At 38.4% G+C, this 24,914-nt stretch overlaps 1 protein-coding gene across 3 annotated transcripts in view; it reads right to left on the bottom strand.

Moving 5' to 3' along the window:
* Positions 1-2,643: 2,643 nt before the first annotated feature.
* LOC107672941 (prickle-like protein 1) overlaps positions 2,644-24,914 on the bottom strand; it is a 26,288-nt gene continuing 4,017 nt past the window's right edge. Inside the window, exons 1-8 of one of the 3 annotated variants that reach the window (XM_016466319.1) lie at positions 13,414-13,601; positions 9,423-9,605; positions 6,813-6,926; positions 5,800-5,937; positions 5,517-5,720; positions 5,232-5,418; positions 4,291-5,133; positions 2,644-4,077 (exon numbers count right to left, since the gene is read on the bottom strand). In XM_016466319.1, coding sequence (XP_016321805.1) covers positions 3,260-4,077; positions 4,291-5,133; positions 5,232-5,418; positions 5,517-5,720; positions 5,800-5,937; positions 6,813-6,926; positions 9,423-9,593 — 2,475 coding nt within the window. In that variant the 5' untranslated portion in view covers positions 9,594-9,605; positions 13,414-13,601 and the 3' untranslated portion in view covers positions 2,644-3,259. Of the gene's footprint in view, positions 4,078-4,290; positions 5,134-5,231; positions 5,419-5,516; positions 5,721-5,799; positions 5,938-6,812; positions 6,927-9,422; positions 9,606-13,413; positions 13,602-24,914 lie in introns of those variants that run through there. The other 2 variants (XM_016466318.1, XM_016466320.1) reach the window with 2 other exon arrangements.

Raw genomic sequence — 24,914 nt, 5'->3', positions numbered from 1 at the left:
TATGATGTTGGTCAAAGACAGAAAAAAATGAGAGACTTTTGGAGGATGAACCCATCGGACCTTGTAATTTTGTGCTTACAATGAAGCAGTTATACTTACTTTTTTACTGTTTAATGTATGTTTCATATTTGAGTTCAGCTCATGTCAGAACATAATTAGGGCTCTTCGTTTTTTCTCTTTTGATATTTTAGCTGTAAAGTGTCTAAATTGCTAATTTAGTGACGGCACTACACCACAAAAAAATGATGTTCTTCAGTATTTTTGACTTGATTTCTAGTACAAATATCTAAACTTTTTTTTTTTAGATCAAGACATACACTTGAGAAGCAAAATGACTTTTTCTGAAAAATGCATCAACATTAAGTGAGTTTTTGGTTTTAAAAAGGGCAAGATGAACTGAAACTTAATTCAAAGTGAAAACATGTTTACTTTTCTGACCCCGTTGGCAGATATTTGTTCTTGTTTTAAGCAAAAACAACATTTTGGCATTTATCAGAAAACAAGACTTCTTGTGTAATTTTGATACAAGTAAATATATCACAATTTAAGTATGTTCAGATATTTACACTTGAAAATATGACAAAAATACCAAGAAAAATATTTTTTTGCATTGCTTTGTAGAGAAAATTTAAATGTTTAATGAGCTGGCAATTTCATATGAATTTGTACGATGCAATTGGTACAAAAACAATAAATTTTTTGAAAAATTTGCATGAAGCTCCACCAATAAATTGACATTAGTGGGGCCCAAGAACGTACAAATTTATATGAATTGGCCACCAGTTTGCCAAAATGTAAAATAGTTTCCAATTGCCGTGAGATTGTGTTGGTAATTCCAGTGGATGGAGTTTACTCACGAAAACAGTGTTTTGTAGATGGATGTGGGTGGAAGTTTACCAGCTTAATTAAAGTTGAAATATGGGATATAACTTTACACAGACAAGTAAGCAATTACTTCACACCAGTTTGATGTGAGAGAAAAAAAAAAAATGTGAGAGATTCTGTTATATTCAGAATATAATGGACATAATGCTGTTAATAGAGCTCAACTTATATTGAACCGAAACGTTCCTTTAAAACCTGATGGGATGTGTTAATCTGCATTTATGTGCATGAACTCAAGACCTTCCCTACAGCACAGATCAAATAAAAGCCGATCGCACCTCGTCCGCTGCCTTCAGATAATGAAGGAGTCTTGGACGTCACACCTGGGACATTTGCAAGGCATCATAAACCTCTTAAGCACCATTTTTGCACATCTTTAAACCTGGTGGAGAGTTTGTTGGCCTATAGTCTGGTGTGAAATAACTGAGCAGTCCTTAACAAGCTTCAACACTCTTCCTGCTTTTAGGTCTCCGTGCAAACAGTCACACACCTGTTGCTGCATATTTCCCCATAGTCTCTGGGCTCAAAATGCACGGCTGTTAAGTTTACAGCCAAGAGACTTATTCGCTGGAGGTCAAAGTGTCGTTTAGTACACAGTGAAACTGCTTTGTCAAGCTCTTAAAAAGCCATGCTTAGGTTAGAACAACCCCAGCGAGACGTCATCACCTGCCAGTTTGTCCTGTTGAGCATTTTCACAAGATGGATCAGCTGAATTCACATTATTCATGTTTAGACCTGCACAGAACAAGAAAGCAGTGAATTTTCCAGAAAGCTCATGGAATTTTACAGAATTTGAGTTCCACCTACTCCGTATTTTCACCTAGAATCAGCACTGAAAACATTGTTGATTCTGTGCACTGCAGGTCTATCATAGAAATGGCCAACGAATCGTTTCGACATGAATAACACTTCAGACAAGTAATAAACTGTAACTTGAGAGTTTATCTTTTTTAAAGTACCTCACTTTCAGACCTCAGATGAGCCCAACAGCTTTTCGTCTCTTCCAGTTGTACAAACAGGACTGCGAGACCTTTGGAATAGTGGTGAAGATGCTTATATCCAAATACCCAACTCTCAAACCGACGCTCCTGTCAACGCTGCATAAGAACCTGGTTGAAATCGGGGGAAAATACTTGGAAAACCTCACCTAGTTTACTTCTGAGGTGAATGCATTGGTCAAACCGAGCCAAACCAAACCGGCCAATAGAAGAAATGTTTGTTTAGTTTTTGCCAATCTAGCTTTCGTGTTATTCAGCACAGCTGTCCTAAACCCATTTTTTAGGCTTTTAGTTCAAGAACCACACTAACAGTTCATTGTTTATCTTATGTTACTATAATAACTATACTCAGAAATGTTGTATTTTTGCTGTTATGAAATGATAAAGTTTTGAAAGGTGGCCCAAGCATGCAACATGATCATTAAATAAAGTGTTATCATATACTCAAACAGTGTTTGGTTTTTCCATTGTCGTTTAGCTTACCTTTGTCCTGCTGTATATACAGGCTCAGTGTGCATATAGGGATTTAAAAGCTTTAAAAAGCTGTGCTTTGACACACTAAAAATGTCAATGTCAATTCAAGATGTCAATCTACAGTACATGTGCCAACAGACCCACAATAACAAAATATTTCAGACAGAATCCAAGAACACATTCAGTGTTAACAGCCTGTAAAATCCCAGACTGACAGACACAACTACACAATGGATTGATGTGGACAGTAGACGTAAAGACATAGTAGACACAAAATGCGCATTTATATATTTATATATATATATCATATTTTATTATTAGCCTTATTGTTCCAGTTTGCATTGCATACAGATTACAGTGATCTGTCTGTATAAGCCATCAATAAAATGACACCCGAACAAACTTTGGATATACGTAACGTACAATGTTTTGTAGTCAATGTTTTAGTACAAATTGAGCGGCTATGCTAACCAAATGTTACATAGTTATTTTTAAAACCCTGATTAACAAAAGTGGAGTTGCTGCAAACCTTTGTTCTTTAGTACTTTTTTCAGTAAAATTCTTAAAAAAAAAAAAATCTTTTGAAGTTCAGGGATATAAAAATATTAGCTTTAACTGAACATTTTACAATATATACATACATTTTTGCAAAGTTAAATTATTCTCTCCTTTAGTCTCTAAAAGCGGCTTCATAGATATTATATTCTTCTGGTTCTTTCAAAGACTATAATCACTTATCACCTAACATGCATTACTGCAGCAGTTAAGCATGGTTTAGATACTGCGTTGGCCATCAACGTCACTGCATGGCAAGCCATGTGGAACAAGTTGTATTCTAATTCAAAGTAACAGCTCAAAGCACGTTCCATAATGAAAAAAAGTTTCAAACTTCCTTCCCAATTCTATGAAATTATGCAGTTTTTGCCCTTCCGTCCTCTCTTCTGTTTGGACTTTGTCCTTTTGCCTAAGGTAAGTTCATCATTGTAATATTGGTACTGAGGTTGTCTTGGTTGTGGAATAGGCTGGCCCAAGAAAAAGCCTTCCTCCTCTGATTCAGATGATGAAGAGGAGCAGGTAGAGCACCAGTCGTCTTCATCCCCGTAAAGGCATAAAAACCTCTCTGCCGCCTGGTTGTGCAGACCGTACTCCGAGTCAGTGTGGGCATAGGAAGGCTGTCCGTAGTGAGAGTTAAGATCTGGCCCATGCTGCTGACGGTCCTCCTTGAAGCACCTATGGGCCTTTTCCTTGGGTACCAAGTGAAGCGCGTTGTCCGAACGAGACTTACGACTCCTTCGTCTGTGGTGATGCCGGTGGCGCTGCTGGTCTTGCTCGTCAAAGTGGTACACTCGTCTCCGAGTGCGTTCGCTCATGGGAGGCTGCCGCACCTCCAGGTCGTCATATCGTCCGTTATCCACAACATCATCTGAGAACTTCACCTGTTGTGGTTTGGACTGGGACTTGGACCTTCTTAAGACAGGTAAGTGAGGTGGTTTAGGCCTCTCCTCTGGGAGTGGAACCACCTGCTCCTGTTCCTCCTCTTCAATGACCTCCACATGCTCGAGTTCAGAGGTGAGGCTCTTCAGGGAGGTGGTGCTCCTGTGCAGCATTGATGAATTCAGCGTCCCCATGTTGCTGGTGTTCTCACAGCGTTCAAGCTCAGAGAACTTTTGTAACGAGTAGAGCAACGGTTTGTCTTTAATATCCCCATCAACTGAAGCACCTGAAAGGATCACAGATGTCCAGATTACACAACAGTGCAAAACAATACATTCAGTAATCTAATTTAAATGCCATGGCATGCCTTATTTTCAAGGACAACATCCCACCAAAGATGCAAAACTCTATAGATTTCCTCAGATTTCTCCCTCAATTGTCTCTCATACTTCAGTTTGCACTCAAGAATATCAATTGTATATTGATCCTTTAGTCTCACCTGTGATGTTGGAGAGCGCCAGGAAGTCCATTGAGTCTCTGATGTTCTGCTCAGCTTGCTTCAGTTCATCTGTGATGCACTCCAATGAGTCATTATACCACAGTTTATCTTCATGCTTAAAGTTGGCTCCATGCTCCAAATCGAGCTCCTGGAGCTTTCTGCTGCTTGCAGGTCCAGGGTGACTTCCATACGCAGAGTCACCTAGTCCATCCTGGGACTGTGCCCAGTACATGTCTGCCTTGTATCTTTTACTGGCCAGATTGCCATTCCCAACACTGCCTGGCATTCTTGACTTTTTTTTTACCTCAGAGTCAGTCGTCCAGAGGTCAGTTTGCTTGGTGCCGTCAGGCTGCTGGAACATTCCATGTTCACCAAACTTGAGGAGGAGCTGGGTCATGTAGTCCTCGTGCTCAGCCCATTCCTCATGGTCCTCGGGTGCTTCCTGCTCCTCCCTGTTCCTCCAGAAGCGGTTGTCTGCAAAGCTTAGCTGTGACAGCTTGTTGGACAAGGTGTCATCAGCGTTCCCTGAGAGTCCGGAGAACTTGTAGTTGCTTACAGGTGAAAAGAGAAGAGACTGTCGACATTGGTCTGCAGAGCGACTGCTTTTGCCCATCTTCACGCTGCGCCGTGATTCCCGAGATCTTGCGGACTGGAAGGCTGAATCGGAAGAATCTGAAGCATGGATGTCCTCCCCTAGGCTGCAGGTCTTGGAACAGTAGATCCTGCCTTGTCTGGGTAGAAAGGGACACCCCAGCAAGGAGCTCTTGCACTGAGCACAGCTAAAACAAGCATCTGTGGCATGCCAATGAAGGCCATCATAGGTCATTTGGGCATGGTCCACCCCTAGAAGAAAATAAACCGGAGTTAAAGGTCAGCTTCTCACAGGCAAAAGTGGAATGTGGTTTGTGGTAAATGACATTTAGAGAGATGTTTGGGCTTACCGATGTGTTCACCGCAGGCCTCACAGTATTCCGCGTACAGAGACTCGAAGCAACCGCAGCAGTATGGTCGACCATCCTTCATGATGTACCGTTGACCACCCAGGATGGTCTCGCATTCAAAGCAGGAAAAGTGCTTCATATGCCAGTGACGACCCTCAGCTTCAGTGCACTCGTCCGCAAAAATAATCTGACAGGACAATGACAGCAAAAAATGAGTGAGGGTGTCTGTGATACGACGGGCCTTGTTTCATGCACAGAACAATAAGTATGAAAAACGAAACTCACCTCATCACAGGAGGAACAGCGTGGCTTTAGCAATTCAGCATGGTGCCGTCCACAATGGACCTTCCCGTCCTGGTAGAAGTAAATGAGATCAACCAGGAGTTCATTGCAGGTGGAACATGTGAAGCATGCTGGGTGCCAACACTGGCTAGGTCCTGCCCGTGAAGCAAACACCACCATCTCCCCTCCACTGATGTTCACTCTACACTGAAGAGGCAAAATGTTTAAATAATCAGCATCAAACAGCCACTTCCTTCAGCACAACACTCTTGGCTCAAACACCTACGTGTTCACATGACGCATGAAGCATCGTCCTTGGCAGCAGTTTCAGAGTTCCTCGCCCGAGGGCCTCTCTCTTTCTCTGCAAGCTAAACATGTGAAGCTCCTTCTTCTCTTCCTCACTGAGAGTCTGGCAGTATCGCACCTGAGGGAGACATTTAAAACGTGTTTGCTGTCAAACAATTCAGAAAGAAGCCCTTGAGTACCACATGCAGGTTTTTTGAGCAAGGAGAAAGCATTGATGAAGTTTGACAAATACAAATGCATAAAATGTGTTTTCAGAATGTGGAAAGAGACAGTTTAAAATCTCAAGCTCAGCTGGATTCAACAAATCAGACTGCACTGCAGCAAAAGTTAAAATTCTCTCAACTTTTGGTTGCATGACAGTGTGTCAGTTTGGCAAACATCCTATGCTCATCCCCATTGAAATCCAAGCATTCTCTGATGCAGTGCAAGCTTGTGTGTAGGCGCTTTTAAGCATGTCCAGGAACTTTTGCTTAGACCATGTCTTAGTCAATTTGGCGAGTAAACTATATTTTAACACAAGGAAATTTTACACCTCTGGATTTAGAGTGAAATAAAACGACACACTGAAAAACACAAGCTATGCGTGTTCAAGCTGTGATGCCATAATGCCACAGATAACAATAAAACAGCACTGATCCAGAGCAATGTCTCAAGGCTTTCAGACCGCAGCAATGTGAAGATTCTCTGTGCCACATGTCAGATCGAATCTCCCCAAGCAGCATCATACAATCTTCAGCTCAAAAGTCTCATTGTACAAGCACCCACAGAGATATGAATTGACAAAGCCTCTTTCTCTGATGGCAGTGGATGTGGTGAAGCTCTAAACCCATGAAGCTAAAAACACCCACACCACGTTGCAGCAAAAAAAGCTATTTGAGGGGGTTTTGAAATGTGATGCGTGGGCATTCTGGACTGCAGCGATGCTGGGGAAACAATAGGGGCTTTCATGGCTGCTGATGAAGCTCCTACTTTCCTTTGTTTCTATAAACTCACCTCATTGTCATGAGGAGGTAGCTGGTACAGGAGCTGTTTGATGCGGTATTTCTCCCCGGGGCTGTTCACATAAGGGACTTTGTCCTCAGGTAGACAAGAGAAGTAAAGCTGGACCTAGAGGTGAGACGGAGACAGATCAGGTCAGTCATTCCATGTAGAGTATGCACAAAGTCCAAAAGGCAGTTACCAATGAACTAGCTCAGCTTGCACCTATCTGTCATAAGTGATCTGATCAGAAAGTGTGTTTCAGAAAGGTGTATCAGGTGTTCCAGGTTGATTTTTTTGGCCTGCCATTCCTGTGTATCTGTCAACAAAACCCTCAGAACTAAGTTGACCTTTTATGAAACTTGAGCCACCACTTTTGGCTTTTTACTGTACTCTATTGTGCTTCTTTGACACTGTGACCTAAGCCTTGTGAGTGGGATCCCTTTATGAGTGCTGGTCGTAAGAGCCCCCAGATAAATAGGTGGATTAAGCTTGTCTTTTCCTGCATAAAGAGTGTCCTGCTGCCGTCGAGGTACTCTACTGGAATGCCATTTAGACCTGTAGATTAGTGGCACCATAAATCAACTTCATTTCAATCTGATATTACCTCTGTTACTGAGCCTTAGGCCCTTGAACAACACTATTCCTGAGTGTTTGTTCTTCCCCACAATGATCACCTATAATATGCAGGGCAATTCACAGAACGGCTGCTATAAAGGCATTACAGTTGACTCTTGCATTTAACACAAAAGCTGCTCTGGGACTTTAGGGGTCTCCAAATTGCTTTAGACCTTTTCCCTCGACCGTCACTTCAGATTTTATTCAGGGGTGCTCTTGAGGGCAGCCCGGGGAAGTGTGGGACACCGACTGGAACCAGTGCCACATCAGCGTGCCTCCAGGCACGAGAGGACCGCCTTTGCGGCCAGCGCCAGGAAAAAAAGTTGTGGCTGCAAGCTTGGCTGTTAGCAAGCGGCTTTTCCTCATCGTTTCAAGCACTTTTGTCTGGCAGCTTGAGATAATGACTTGCAGATTTTCCATGAAGTAGTTTGTAAATAAAAAGCAGCATTTCCTGTTCCCAAATATGCCTGTGGGGTGCTTCCTTCACAGTGTTTAGCTGTGCCTGCAAAAATCCAGTCAGGTCCTCTAAATCTTAGCGACTATGACTAGCTCTGCTAACAGAATGATTGACTAACAGTTTGGAATTTTAATAAAGATCACATCTGGCGCATTTATTGTATAACAACGTACACATTGTGTTAAAACATCGCATCTCAAACTGCATGTTACTATTCAGGCAACACTGAGCAGAGTCCTTCCCTGAAACTGAAGACATGCGGCTCCTTTGCATTTTGTGACACAGTTGTTACTGGACTGCAGTTTTTCCCCCTCAAACAATCTCAAATGACTTAATCTTTCTAAAGAGGTTACCATTTTGGCTTTATGCCGCCTTCTAACTATTTCCTACCCCACATGTGTGTTGTTCTGACAATAACACCAAAGCATTGAGGTAAGTTCAGTGTTAAATGTTGTGGAGGCAAGATTCCAGTAAGTTCTAGACTTTCATAAACCCATAGAGATCGTTTTACCTGCTCTGGTCGAAGTCCCGGTGGCACCCAAGCGTATTCTTCCAAGGCGCACCCAGAGTCGTCATACTGAGCCTTAGGCCCTTGAACAACACTATTCCTGAGTGTTTGTGTTCTTCCCCACAATGATCACCTATAATATGCAGGGCAATTCACAGAACGGCTGCTATAAAGGCATTACAGTTGACTCTTGCATTTAACACAAAAGCTGCTCTGGGACTTTAGGGGTCTCCAAATTGCTTTAGACCTTTTCCCTCGACCGTCACTTCAGATTTTATTCAGGGGTGCTCTTGAGGGCAGCCCGGGGAAGTGTGGGACACCGACTGGAACCAGTGCCACATCAGCGTGCCTCCAGGCACGAGAGGACCGCCTTTGCGGCCAGCGCCAGGAAAAAAAGTTGTGGCTGCAAGCTTGGCTGTTAGCAAGCGGCTTTTCCTCATCGTTTCAAGCACTTTTGTCTGGCAGCTTGAGATAATGACTTGCAGATTTTCCATGAAGTAGTTTGTAAATAAAAAGCAGCATTTCCTGTTCCCAAATATGCCTGTGGGGTGCTTCCTTCACAGTGTTTAGCTGTGCCTGCAAAAATCCAGTCAGGTCCTCTAAATCTTAGCGACTATGACTAGCTCTGCTAACAGAATGATTGACTAACAGTTTGGAATTTTAATAAAGATCACATCTGGCGCATTTATTGTATAACAACGTACACATTGTGTTAAAACATCGCATCTCAAACTGCATGTTACTATTCAGGCAACACTGAGCAGAGTCCTTCCCTGAAACTGAAGACATGCGGCTCCTTTGCATTTTGTGACACAGTTGTTACTGGACTGCAGTTTTTCCCCCTCAAACAATCTCAAATGACTTAATCTTTCTAAAGAGGTTACCATTTTGGCTTTATGCCGCCTTCTAACTATTTCCTACCCCACATGTGTGTTGTTCTGACAATAACACCAAAGCATTGAGGTAAGTTCAGTGTTAAATGTTGTGGAGGCAAGATTCCAGTAAGTTCTAGACTTTCATAAACCCATAGAGATCGTTTTACCTGCTCTGGTCGAAGTCCCGGTGGCACCCAAGCGTATTCTTCCAAGGCGCACCCAGAGTCGTCATCTGAGGTGGAGCTCCGCTGGAAGCCGAACACGAGCTTGTTGACCTTCGGCTCCATGTCCAGCTGCCTGATGGTGCCGTGGAAACCGCCGGAATTCTCGATGTTCATCAGAAAGACCTCCTAAAGGGGGAACAATGTATCATGGATCATGAAACCACATGATAAAACGGCTCGTATGACACATTGTATTGTGATGAGAACAGAAACGCAACTGGAATAAAGCAGCATCCCAAAACATTTAATGGCCATTACGGTGACTTGCAGTCCGGGGTGGAGGCCTGCTAAATAGATTCTGCTCATAAAACGATGGCAGTTTTATTGTTACTGCTATTGTGCCGAGGTTTGCCGTGATGTGGTCGGACATTCCCTTCAAACTTCAACCATCCTAATGCTTTTACAGTCTATTTACTGTAATGCATTTTCCTGACTCTTCATCACCGTGGAAGCTTTCTGGTATGTTCCATTTCCTTCTACTGGGACTCTCTTCTGGTTAAGTTGAGCACTAATGCATGCCATCTATGATTTTTCCCAACAACATAGTTTACTTGACTCTGTTAAGAACTCTTTCAGCTGAAACAGACAACTTCTCAAGACAAGATCTCTTGCGTTCTTCCCTGTCACTCCTCTGAAGTCCTTTCAGGACACAAAGCATAACAAAGCCATATGGTAATGCTTGGAAACCATGTCTTTCTTCAAGCCCCTGTGCTGTTTGTTGAGGACAGTGTTTTAGAACCTGCCACACCGCATCACGTCCTGCTGAGTGACGTATCATCTGACGCTTTGATCTCTGGAGCTGCTGCTTTTGGAATGAAAACAGGTGTTAGTTTCTCATGTACAGCAATTTAGACTGGTTTGAGAAGATAAATCCAGATACGTGCATCAACACTGAAAGGGTGAATCTCGCAAAAAAGTGCCAAGAAATGTCAGATCAAATTTCAAACCAATGAGAATCACTGGATCTTTTTTATTTGGCAGGTACTAAGAATTAGGAAGAGGGAAATTGTGCTTACTTTTCATGAAACCTAATGCCTCAATATGGAAAATGTTAATGAAAAAATGTTAAAGAGATGGAATATGGGGCAGACGTTTCTTTGGAAGTAAGCTGAAAAGAAAATGCACACTCAAAATAATTAATCTTCCATGTTATTACTATCCTAGCAGGTCAGAAGTAAAAAGAGTAACGCATCACTAAAATCCCTCAAAACTGATTCCCCATAGTAAACTTTACTAAAGTTTCACAAGAACACCATACACATGTTATCAGAAGGCTCAACTATAAATTCATGCTGGGTAAGTGTATTGAACTGCAGTTAAATTGATGTTTTATCTGTGCCACTTCACATTTGAGATTTTGTAGCAAATGCAATATAGTTCCAGACCCCCCTCATGATGGGGGAACAACTGAAATGACCCAACATGGTTTTCTGTTCAGGCCTGAAATTCTCTTCAGTTAAATTCTGTGAAAATCATGCAGACACCCTGACAAAAGCACTACAAAGTGACCCAAAGTGTTTGAAGACTGTGACTTCGTTACCCAGGTTTTACTTCATTTTGGGCTTTTGAATAAAGGTTCCTGTAAGAGATTCCTCAATCATTAACCTGGTTTTGTAATTCTAGCAGAAGAGATATATTCCCTGCCATGTTAACTCTTCCTTCCAGTGGTGCAAAATTCACTAGGACATGATATTTTCTTCAGAGGAAGTCGCTGATACGGGAAAGGAGCTCAAAGTGGCAACACCCATTCTGCCAAACAGTCTCCCTAAGTATGCTAATTTCTGTCTTAGATGCCATCAGCATCACTTCCTGAGCCTCCAGATCTAATCAACAACCCAAGTGAAGAGAAACTGCAGTATTGTTTCATCGAAAATAAACAGCCATTTTACGATTGAGTGGTTCTGAGTGAATCGCAGGGACCTCGGGGAACCCAAGGCAGTTCCTCGCCCTGAAAAAGCCCTCCAGCCCCGAGTGGTTAACAGCCTGCTCTCTTGTAGAGCTGCTTGTTAACATGACTTTGGAGGTCTGAGATGCATATCTGTTAGATCCACCCACAGGAGGCCTGAATGGCCCTCAATAGGGGGTAGATGGGTGGAGGGTGAGTTGCCTGGGGAGGGGATGGACCCCGGGTGATCACATAGGGGTAACTGCCAGTGACTCATATGGTAATAGACCCTCAGCATAGCAAAGAACCGTCTGACTTCTAGGGAATAAATGCATTTTAAGCATCTTTATTTTTACTCTAAATTATGCATTACTTAACATAGCTAATAAAAATCATAAGACTGCTAAACACAATGCAAATGAACGCTCTGACAGAATCATTCACATACGTGTCCTGAGGATACCAGGTCAAGACCCAACAAATCACATCTTGAATAGCTCATTACCACAACTTTAGAAGAACTGTTAAGTTGTAATTCTCACAGAATTAGCATGGGTTAAACCAGATACATTTCGATTACTGCAAGCAATAGTAATAGTAAATGAGACCATTTTGAACATAATCCCATTTTTCTCAGCTAAATTAGTCAGAATGACACTCCGATGATTATGAATGGCGTGTGTGTAAAAACAAGTCTTCATTAGGCCCAGTAAATGTGGAAACGTTCATACTGCCGCCCGTTCGGCAGATCCACTGGCACTGATGCCGCTCCATTAGTCCGGCCCGTCAGGACCTGTTTGATTTGGCCCGGTCCAGATCTGAGTCAGTGCTGGAATTCTGTCTCTTGATTTAATGTTAAGAACAGCAGAACTGGCAGACGAAGTGAGCAATTCCTGTGCACCAGAAATGAGGAGTTTCTCTCCACGGCTGTTGCGCCAGTAATAAAACTTCAATCCAACAAATACAGATGTTAGTTATGACATGTCACTTCCAAAAACACTTGAATTCAAAAAAATTTTGGAAAAAAAATGAAAATGAATTCTGCATTGACATGCCGGTCATTAGAATTACTAGTTTTCACCCCCCAAAAGACATATAACTGCTATCTGAAAAACATATTTATAAACGTATTTCCCATTAAAATGCTCTAATCATACAAAAAAAAAAAAAAAAAAAATCATCACCCCATGCATAAATAAAGCAGTTACGCAGGCAAGCACAGAGCATCATTTTTTATTGGCTTAGTCAGGCTCTGATAAGTGGTTCAAGTGCATCATATCTCAAAGGAAATGCAGAAACAAAATGCAACAGGCCAACATGAAATGCACAACCTTACCTTGTACAGTATGCACATAAATATCTAAAATCAATATTTTCCAGAGAGATAAATGGATACAGAGACACTGACAGAGAGATAAATGGATACAGAGACACTGAGATGCTGTTCTTTTTATGGTACAGGCCTCTAATATTGATGCTAATTGTTGCTAAATGATGTGTGTGACAGAGTGAGCGAGTAACATATTGTCAAAAAAACAAAAAAAAAAAAAAAAAAAATAGAAACAGAAAAGGACAAATAAACCCAATGAATGTTTTACTGAAAGTGCTATCAGAGAATACTAGATGTTAGAAACAGGAAGGACGGCAGTGTTTCAGCATTTGGGTGATCCTCCCAAACTTTTGGCCAAACTTTGAAGGACTTGAGTGTTATTCCAGGACCAAATGGTTTCAAGGCTTGTCCCAACAGTCTGAAGACCACCTGCGTTCTGACCCGCTGGAGCCAGATGAATAGAAGCGTCTGATGTTTACCCACAACACACCTCTCTGACACCTTTTTCTTTTCAACAGACCATTATACACATGCAGTGTCTTCAAATCTGAGCTGCAGCTACAATTAGACCTAGATCTGAAGCTTATAAAAGCTTCCAAATATAACTAGAAGAAGTAGGACTTGACACAGCAAAATATAGGTTAAATGATTCACTCCCAGCCCCTGTTGGAAAGACTTTCAATGTGATACACAAAGCAAAAACCCAACATCGACCTTACCTTCTCGCTCAGCAACGTCGTCAACCTATTCAATGCTTTCCAAATTAAACCGTGTTCGCCAAAAGCCCCGTGGTTCCTTGACTACATGTTCTCAGTTTGAGCCTCATCCCATCTAAATCCAAAGCAGACGTTGTCGTGTATTTCTCGTGCACGTGTGTGCGTCGGCGGCACAGGACGTGTACAGTAGAGTGTTTGGAGAGCAACTCCAGCAGATGGCTCTTCCATTTACTGCAGTCCTGTGGAGCCACTCCCCCAACAGCCCGAGCTCGGCCCTCAGCGTGGGCTCCAGAGCCTCTAAACCAAACCCCCTTCCTTCACTTCAAACACACTTCACAGGACAGCACTGGTCAGTTTCACCCACCCCTTCCTCAGGTTTCTTGAGCAACTCATTTTTTTTTTTTTCTGAGTGTGAATACACCCAACAAATCACTAATTTCTTATACATGCAAATGTCATGTCAGTGTTATCAGAATCTGGTGTTATAGAGTCTGAAAAATAAACTTGTTTCCCTTTGAATTAAGTTGATTTTTCTGACCCCACTGACCAATTTTTTTTCTTGTTTTAAACATAAGAAATTGGTAAAAATTAGGTGGGTTTGTTTTAAATTAAACCACCGATGGGGTCAGAAAAATTTCCTTCATTCAATGGAAAAACCAGTTTATTTTTTGGACGCCACTGGATTATATTTTATCTTATTTTAATCATAAATTCACTTAATTTTAAACAATTTCTTAGAAGACAAGACTTATCTTATCCAGTAAATGTATGCTAATTTAAGAACGTTTAGATATTTAAACTGGAAAATAAGACAAAAATATTGAGCAAGAAAATCACTTTGCTGTAAAAATAATTCAAAAGTGTTTGTTCTAAAATGGCATTTCTCAATAAGAATTGCCATAAATTCAACCAAAAAGCCAATATAGACCGCCAAAAACCACATTCCAAAGGATTTTCATTGTCTACTAAAAATCGCTCATAAATGTTATCTTGTCATTTGGCACTTTAAGCAAAAACAAGTGACAAATCACGAATGAGTGGTCATAAACTGAAGTTAGCTGCAGTGGCCCTTCATGAATTCATTGCAGTTTCAGTCAAACATCACTCTTTCACTTCTCAAGTCAACAAAGATGTCAGTGGGTCCAGAACACAACACTGGAAAGACTCCACATGGTACCTTACAGAGTGTTTACCATGCAAATCCAAAAGGCCGTCTCTATCAGAGCCAATCCACTTCCCATACGGATGGTTTGTAGTTAGTATGTGGAGATACACACTTTTTGGGAGGCTAGTTCTGAACGAAAAATGCAAGAGTTGGCAAACCACCAGGAGACCCAGAGGAGCAAGCCTTTTCCTTCATACATGTGACAGAAAAGCAAACCTACAGCAGTTCTTTGAATGAACACAGCTGGAAAATGATGATGACTGCGACCAAACGCCCTAAAGAATGAAAATGAGCTTTATGAGTGCTGTACATTCAGCTGCCCAAGTACTGACCCCAAAAACCACAGGGTCCCGTCTAGAGAGACAGTTTACCTCATTTTGCCTTAATTTCCTGTGGAATGTGCTAAAGGTGAAGACCTTCCTGTTGTTTAAACAAACAAAGCCCAGAGTTTGCGCTCTGTCCAGAAGGACGAGGCCATTGGTTTCCTGAATGAGGGATGCTTGAGGAAGTTATGAAACTCGATTCTTCTATCCAGGGTGGTCTTTGTTGTTACCTCAAGCGGTGAGGTACAAACCAACAACTTTGTGCTTATGAAATGGAAACTTCCCTTGGGGTTTGCAAAAAGTGTTGGATTCAACAGCTTGGTTAATTGGCCAATGATGTTGGCTCCCATTTTTGAACCAAACAGGGCAACAACTGTAGCTTAAATCCATCTTAATTGTCTCTTTTTCCCAAAACCAAAGCTGACCTTACCAATATAGGATGCCTTTAACAGATTCCGAATGCTCACTGAGCTTTTTACGACTGCTGCCTTGAATAAAAGAGCTGGTAATGGGATGGTGCTCATGGAGGTTTTTTGGAGGACAACGCCATTGTTGCGTTCAAGGCCACAGAGGTGCAAACACAGCAGGAGCCGGTCCAAAGCACAGCCCTTTGTGTTAGAGAAACAAAGAGGAAGAGAGAATTCCTACCCCCTCGTATTAGCGGCTCGCCGAAAGATAAACAAACCCTCTGACTTACTAAGAGGCTTTTCATGCGTCTGAAACGTTGCGTCACATGCTGAAAAACATCATTTAAATTCCTCAATGTCAGACAGATAGATGGAAAAGGAATTGCTTGCAAAATGGATAATTATTGGTTCTTTGAAAAAGCTAACAGCTACATGTTTGGTTCTCTTCAAATTAACAGCTAGAGAAACTTGAAAAAGTCACTTCAACCACATTGTCTTTCATGCAGGCCTCAAATAATCATTGCAACATAGTTTTGGTTCATTTGGATCTCCAGTGTTAGTAAATGAAGCAATACATTCACCTCAAAAAGTTTTGTCAGTACAAACATCAGACATTTCTAAATATAGATTTGCTTGAGATTGAAAATGACATGTTTTATTTTCTGAGAAATGCATCAAAATTAAGTTTGATCAAACTCATTGGAGTCATAAAAACAAACTTGCTTCACTTTGAGTTAAATCTATTTTTCTGAACTCATTGGCAGATATTTTGATAATTTTGATCAGTTTCTCAGAAAACGACTTCTTGTGTTATTTTGCATCTCAAGAAAATGCATCTTCATTTAAGATATTAGATATTTGTACTAGAAAGACAAAAATACTGAGTTTTCCAGTGCAATGATTCATAAATACTATTTAGGTATTTGTTCCAAAACAACATTTTTCACTCAAAATTGCCATAAATCTCAACCAAAAATCCAATATAGGCTGGAAAAAAATGTGCTAAGAATATCTATTTTGTTGTGTGGCACTTTAAGCACTGATATATGTGACCCTGCAGCACAAAAGCAGTCTTAAGTCGCTGGGGTATATTTGTAGCAATAGCCAACAATACATTGTATGGGTCAAAATTATCAATGTTTCTTTTATGCCAACAATCATTAGGATATTAAGTAAAGATCATGTTCCATGAAGACATTTAGTAAATCTCCTACCGTAAATATATCAAAACTTAATTTTTGATCAGTAATATGCATTGCTAAGAACTTAATTTGAACAACTTTTAAAGATGATTTTCTCAATATTTAGATTTTTTTGCACCCTCAGATTCCAGATTTTCAAATAGTTGTATCTCAGACAAATATTGTCCTATCCTAACAAACCATACATCAATGGAGAGATTATTTATTCAGCTTTCAGATGATGCTTAAATCTCAATTTCGAAAAATTGACCCTTATGACTGGTTTTGTGCAGGGTGGTCTTTGTTGTTACCTCAAGCGGTGAGGTACAAACCAACAACTTTGTGCTTATGAAATGGAAACTTCCCTTGGGGTTTGCAAAAAGTGTTGGATTCAACAGCTTGGTTAATTGGCCAATGATGTTGGCTCCCATTTTTGAACCAAACAGGGCAACAACTGTAGCTTAAATCCATCTTAATTGTCTCTTTTTCCCAAAACCAAAGCTGACCTTACCAATATAGGATGCCTTTAACAGATTCCGAATGCTCACTGAGCTTTTTACGACTGCTGCCTTGAATAAAAGAGCTGGTAATGGGATGGTGCTCATGGAGGTTTTTTGGAGGACAACGCCATTGTTGCGTTCAAGGCCACAGAGGTGCAAACACAGCAGGAGCCGGTCCAAAGCACAGCCCTTTGTGTTAGAGAAACAAAGAGGAAGAGAGAATTCCTACCCCCTCGTATTAGCGGCTCGCCGAAAGATAAACAAACCCTCTGACTTACTAAGAGGCTTTTCATGCGTCTGAAACGTTGCGTCACATGCTGAAAAACATCATTTAAATTCCTCAATGTCAGACAGATAGATGGAAAAGGAATTGCTTGCAAAATGGATAATTATTGGTTCTTTGAAAAAGCTAACAGCTACATGTTTGGTTCTCTTCAAATTAACAGCTAGAGAAACTTGAAAAAGTCACTTCAACCACATTGTCTTTCATGCAGGCCTCAAATAATCATTGCAACATAGTTTTGGTTCATTTGGATCTCCAGTGTTAGTAAATGAAGCAATACATTCACCTCAAAAAGTTTTGTCAGTACAAACATCAGACATTTCTAAATATAGATTTGCTTGAGATTGAAAATGACATGTTTTATTTTCTGAGAAATGCATCAAAATTAAGTTTGATCAAACTCATTGGAGTCATAAAAACAAACTTGCTTCACTTTGAGTTAAATCTATTTTTCTGAACTCATTGGCAGATATTTTGATAATTTTGATCAGTTTCTCAGAAAACGACTTCTTGTGTTATTTTGCATCTCAAGAAAATGCATCTTCATTTAAGATATTAGATATTTGTACTAGAAAGACAAAAATACTGAGTTTTCCAGTGCAATGATTCATAAATACTATTTAGGTATTTGTTCCAAAACAACATTTTTCACTCAAAATTGCCATAAATCTCAACCAAAAATCCAATATAGGCTGGAAAAAAATGTGCTAAGAATATCTATTTTGTTGTGTGGCACTTTAAGCACTGATATATGTGACCCTGCAGCACAAAAGCAGTCTTAAGTCGCTGGGGTATATTTGTAGCAATAGCCAACAATACATTGTATGGGTCAAAATTATCAATGTTTCTTTTATGCCAACAATCATTAGGATATTAAGTAAAGATCATGTTCCATGAAGACATTTAGTAAATCTCCTACCGTAAATATATCAAAACTTAATTTTTGATCAGTAATATGCATTGCTAAGAACTTAATTTGAACAACTTTTAAAGATGATTTTCTCAATATTTAGATTTTTTTGCACCCTCAGATTCCAGATTTTCAAATAGTTGTATCTCAGACAAATATTGTCCTATCCTAACAAACCATACATCAATGGAGAGATTATTTATTCAGCTTTCAGATGATGCTTAAATCTCAATTTCGAAAAATTGACCCTTATGACTGGTTTTGTGGTCCAGGGTCACATATGATCACCAGTGTGTCGAAACCCAAGGCAGCGACCGCCGCACCCTGCAAACACTGGCAGATGTGAATGAAGTCATTTATACAAACTCCTGAGCCAAAATACCAAAGGTTTCCCAAAACCCTGGAGAAGAGCCCTTCACACGAGTACTCTATCTATCCTGGTTTTCAGGACGACCCTGAAAACAGACCAATCCATCACGCTAATGCGCCGGCTGTACTGCTGCGCTTTAGCTCTTGTTTCACAGTTCAGGGTTGAACAAGGATTCCTGTGGAATATAAAACAGGTCAAGTCTCACATCCCTGACCCGGGATCCTTTCTGAGCACAAGAGGGGTCATAAATCTCATGGTCACAGCGATTCAAACAGCACCTCACACCTGGCTCCAACCTCTCGGGCTGTAAAACAGAAAGTCCTCTTTGACCCGGCGAGTCCGGACACACTCGTACTGAAGAGCCAGAGCTGTTAGCCGCCAACGCTACGCTCGCATTCCGCTTTAACGTGCTTGAAGGACTCGGGCCCCAAAGGATTGACCCATATTTGACAGCGTCCTAAATTCAGACTCTTAATGTGGGCCGATTATCACATGCACGACTGTGTTCCTGTAGTAGACCCTTAAACAGCTCGGCGTACATATAGACATATTACAGCAATATTAGCATGGCCTTTTAGACTTTGATGTACCTTTAATTAACAACATATTTAGGCCTAAATGTACGATTATGTATTTGAATTACATATTTCCATCGATTTGAATTACACGCATTCATTTTGTTTTTACATAAACCATGTGTCATTTTGCATCTCAAGTCAATGCATCTTGATTTAAGATAATACTGAGTGAGAAAATTACTTTGTCCAGTGAAAATTATTCTAGTTCTGAAATTACGTTTTTCACTAGAATTGCCATAAAATCAACCAAAAAGCCAACATATTAAAAATAAAAAAACATTTGGATTACACACCAATAAAAACAAGACTTCTTGTCATTTTGCATCTCAAGTAAACATCTCAATTTAAGATATTTGATATTTGCAATAATATAAAACAAGACAAAAACACTGAGTGAGAAAATGAGTTTGTCCAGGGAAAATTATTCATAAATACTTTAATATTTAGTTTTTTTTTTTCACGTTTTCCCACTCAAAATTGCCTTTAACCATAAATTCAACCAAAAAGCCAAAACAGACTGAAAAAACTGCAGAAATTATTCATAAATACTTATTCATAATTATTTGTAAATTATTCATAATTGACATAAATTGAACCAAAAAGCCAATATAGACTGAATTTAAAAAATATATATATATATATATTTGGATTACAAACATGCATTAAACATATTGTCATGCATATTTGGTCAGATTTCTGTTTTTTTTTTTTTATTATTTATTTTATACAAAATTAATTTATTAAAATCGCTTAAAATCTGCATAAATCTGTTGATTGTGAATACACTTAAATGTATTCAGTTAAAAAGTATGAAAACTGGTTCAAATATGGCTAGCTGTGGAACAAGCAACATTCAATCCGTTAAAATGTATGAGATTGAAACAAACTGAAATACATAAACCTGGTTATTGAGTGTTTAAAACACATTCAGTTGATTAGGACTGTTACAGAAATCTGAATGACAAATATGCATCCCATTAAGTTTATCAGTTTATGTTAAATCCAAATGGATGTGGATTTGATATACAGTCTTAAATTTAGGCCTAAGTGTTGGGATTCAACCTAAACATTGTGATTCTATCATGCACTCAAGCGGCTCAGATTTGTGATTTTCAGGCCATGTGTATTGGCTCTAGATATCCCAGCATGCTCTGGGGGTCAGACTGGTGCGACGGCCCTGAGTTTGACTGCTATTTATGACCGTTAGCAGCTATTGTTCCACATAGACCTCAGTTGTGTCCACTCCTTATCATAAAAGCGAGGCTGTTCTGGGACTTCAATGACCGGCCAATGGCTGTTATCAGAGCACAGCCTAACAAAGGAGCGGCCATAAAGAACAATAAAGCGCTGTTATTCTACTGTAAAAAGCAATGCCCGCGGCCCTAAAGCACAGCGAGAGGTCCACTGCTGTAGCCTGATATTGACAGAGAGATGATCACTGACAAACACAGCTCAGACACCCACAGAACACACTTTAGTTAGTGTAGAACTGAGTGAAATTGAATCCAAATGATACCGAAAGTCATCTTCAGTGTGGTTAGTACAGGGTTTTTATTGCTGAATAAAACCATAAATATATTTTTATTACTTGACATAAGCTAAATATTAAGTGAAATAAACAACAACAAAAAAGTATTTAAGGCAGTTGGCAAAGCAATATTTCTCTTTTTTTTTTGTTTAAAATTATATAGACATGTTAAAAAAAATTACAAGTAAATAAAAAAATAGAGAGAGATATTAAAAAAACAAACTATAGACAAATTAAAACACTAATACAAAAAATGACAAAAACACAAGAAAAGTACTAAACTTTTACTTAAATTATAAAAATTAAAATATATATAAAAAAATCTCATTAAAAAAACAACAAAAACTATAGAGACATTAAAAAAACGAATAAAAAGTAAACTTTATAGAGATATTAAAAACAAACTATATAGACATTAAAAAACTAAAATTATGAAAATTTCAATATATATTAAAAATTAATTAAAAATATTAATAAAGACTATATAGACATATTTTAAAAAACGAATAAAAAAATGTATGGAGATATTAATAAAAAAAAAGACAAAAACTGTACAGACATTAAAAAACGAATAAAAAGTAGAAAAAAATAAATAATAATAACTGTATAGAGATATTAAAAAACAAAAACTATATAGATGTTTTTAAAAACTAATAAAAATGAGAAAAACACAAGAAACGTATTAAACGTTTTAAAATTTTTAATATATATTAAAAAACTCATTAAAAATATTAACAAAAACTATAACAGTATCTCCGTTATACTAAAATACCACTGACTCAAAGGACCTAAACTGAAATAACCAAGTAATACTGGAGATGAAACTTCACTTAGGAGTTCATGAGATGTTTGGATCTGCCAAAACTTGTTATTAATGTTGGGTTTATCATAAAACGCATCCGAGGCCAAAAAAACAAATCCAATCAGACATCACTATATTACACCTACAAATAACTACACGAGGCCTAAATCACCTTCTAAAGACTTTAAGCAGTTTTACTTTCAGACGAGAATTCTTCAACCATACATCATGGTTAGTCTTGGCAAACCTCATCGACTCTCGCTCATATTCATTAACAAACTTCATTTGAACTTCTCTAGAGATGCATCAAACTGGCACAGAGTAGAGAAGCTTTAACTCTACAGACGTCACATCTCAGGCGCTGAGGTGAACAAAGAGGGAGGGACGCAGCAGCACCCCGGAGAGTTAAGAGCAGGAAGCTGCTTTATAGAGACCACTAGAAGCACAATGACCGTGTGACCACACACACACACACACACACACACACACACACACACACACACTGCCTCAGTCTTTGCAATTATCAGTGAACATGAACACGGCCATCACCGTCAAGTCTTAACACACGCACTCACACACACACACACACACACACACACACACTCACACTCACACTCAGAGAGGCCAGTGAGGTCGAGTTGTGTTTTGTGCTGACAGTTTAGTGACAATGTAACGGCTTACTTACACAACAAAGACAGTCACTTACACACAATCCTACTATTCAGTTCATCTGTTGAAACAGCATGAAGACAATCAGATGCTCTCAAACTGAGATTCTCTTATTTCTAGTCACACTCATGAATTCAAGGAAACCTGCAGGTTATACTTCACCCAAAAAACAATACTATTTTGTTGAAAGAAAATGAAGCCTGTTTTACGTCCATTATGATTTTTTTGATAACAATAGAGTACATTTACCTTCAATTTAAAAAAAACCCCTTCAACCTAAAAAAAACAAACAAACAAAAAAGATTGATAAAAAAAAAACATTTTTTGACAATATATAATTATATTAATTTATATAAAAATAATATATGTAAACATAATGAAAAGTATTTATACTGCATGTCATACTTGTTTTACTGCTTTTAATTTACGCTTTTATGTTTTTTTTGTTTTGTTTTTTTTGGGGGGGGCAGGATAAAAAAAATATATATAAACCACATACAAATATATTTAAAAATACATTAAAAATGAATTTAAATAAAACAAATATATAAAAAGTATTTATACAGCATGGTAGCACTTGTTTTAACTGCTTTTAATTTATGCCTGTTAAATTTTTACTGCCTTTAATTTATGATATTTTAAATCAATTTAACTTATTACTGTAAAAATGACTATTACAGTAATGAGAAGCAATATAATGATAATCACCAGAGAATAAATGCAAATTACAAAAAAAAAAGGAAAATGTTCAGATGGATTACTGAAAAAAAGAATGCAAAAAAGTATATATTATATTTTTTTCAAAATAAAAATTATATGAAATAATATATAAAATATATTAAAATTAAAATTAAAAGAATAAAAATGTAAATAAAAATGTAAAATAAAATAAAGCAAAAAATATATAAAAAATTATTTATAAAGCATGGTTATATTTAAATTAAAATTAAAAGAATAAAAATTTAAATAAAAATGTAAAATAAAATAAAGCAAAAAATATATAAAAAATTATTTATAAAGCATGGTCATACTTGTTTTACTGCTTTTAATTTATGCTTTTTAAAATAATTTTTTAACATTAATACTGTTGGCAAAATATTACAGTAATGACAATCACCTTTGAGAATAAATGCGAATTATGAAAACGTAGTAAAATATTCAGATGGATCACAGTAATGAGAATTTGAGGGATTAACTCATGAGAATGCAACTTTAATTTAAAATATAATTTCATTTCGCAGTGAAACTTGACCTGAACATGTTGATAAATGAGCGCACACTCAAACTGTTGCACATGAGCAGAGCATCAAAAAAAAGGGTGAAAAAGGCTTTGACTTCTTCCCAGCGTGGGCTCGTTAAGATTCCTGGGAGAAGAGCTCCATCACGACTTCACACGCAGTTAACGGAGCACATGCTCCAGAGGACTAATTAAAGCACACGCTTCATGCTGCAGCTGAGACGCACCACTTTAAATCATTAAGGGAAGCAGTAAAGCCAAAACCAGGAGGAAAAAGAGGCCATGAAACCTCCCGAAATCCCTCTCAGATCTCTAATGATCACAATCCCCCTCAAACCACCGTCTGCGTCATTAAACAGGGTTCCTAATGGATCTGAGCCACAGCGGCGACACACACAGACTGACCATGGCAATGGTTTAGAGGGCCAGTGACCTCTGACCCCGTACTGGCCCTTTAGAAGCAGGTTTACCAGCCCCCTTAAGTGCCTTTGAGTTATATTTCACTTTACTGACCCTAAAGGTCAGCCGTTCCCAACGCTTTGAGCGGCTGAGGAGATCTGAGAGAGCAAACAAAGACCAAACCAATGCCAGCAGTTCATAAAACACCTCACTTCTTAGTTTTAAAAACATATTTTAACATCTAAAGCAATTCAGATCCGTCTTTATGTCATCAGAAGCAGCGTATGAAATACGTTTTATTTGTTTCACAAATTCCGTTTGTATTTTTCTGGACTCCTTTTTAATGGTTAAATTAAATTGTATTAATCAAAAAGCATGTCTAATTAATTAAAATCATGAAACTTATACAATTTAACATCAATATATTAAAAGTTTAACAGAAAATGACATTTTTAGGGCCCTATGAAATGTTTAATTTTTTTTCCTCACGTTCTGTTTTATTGTTACCAAATTCTGTATTTAAGCATGTTTAATTATTTGAATGCATAAAAACAACTTAATATATTAAAATGTATTTTTACAATAGCCCTATAAAAAGTTTTGGCTTGTTTTCAGAAATTCTGTTGTGTTGTGTATTTAAATTTTTCTGGTTATCAAATGAAGACATATAAAAACAAACTTTATTTTTGTCAAACAAAGGAGGTTTACTGTTAAAATGAAAATGAAAACAGAAAATACAAAAATAAAAATCAAGTGAAAAATATTAGTAAAAACTATAACAGTATCTCATTGATACTAAAATAACACTGATCAGAAAGTATTTAAATATAACAACAAATAATATTCATAAATCAACCTTGAATTCGCCTTATTTCAGACAAATAGGCAAAATATCAATTCTAATAAAATATCTATTGTAAGTCTCTTTGGATAAAAGCATCTGCTGAAAGCATACATGTAACGTAAATGCAAAATATAATAGTAGACCAAAAAAAAAAAGATAGGCTTTCTTCAGGCAAATGCAAAATAAACTCCCATTAGCCACTTCATTGCTTATTTTTTCATTGCATAATTGATTAGCATCAAAAATACAAATATATATATATATATATATATATATGAGTGTGAGTGTGAGTGTGAGTGAGTGAGAGA

The sequence above is a fragment of the Sinocyclocheilus anshuiensis genome, unplaced genomic scaffold, assembly GCF_001515605.1.
Source record: "Sinocyclocheilus anshuiensis isolate Anshui unplaced genomic scaffold, SAMN03320099.WGS_v1.1 scaffold568, whole genome shotgun sequence".
Taxonomy (NCBI): Eukaryota; Metazoa; Chordata; class Actinopteri; order Cypriniformes; family Cyprinidae; genus Sinocyclocheilus; species Sinocyclocheilus anshuiensis.
Note: the sequence above shows the minus strand (reverse complement) of the source record. Positions and strands in the feature narration are given on the sequence as shown.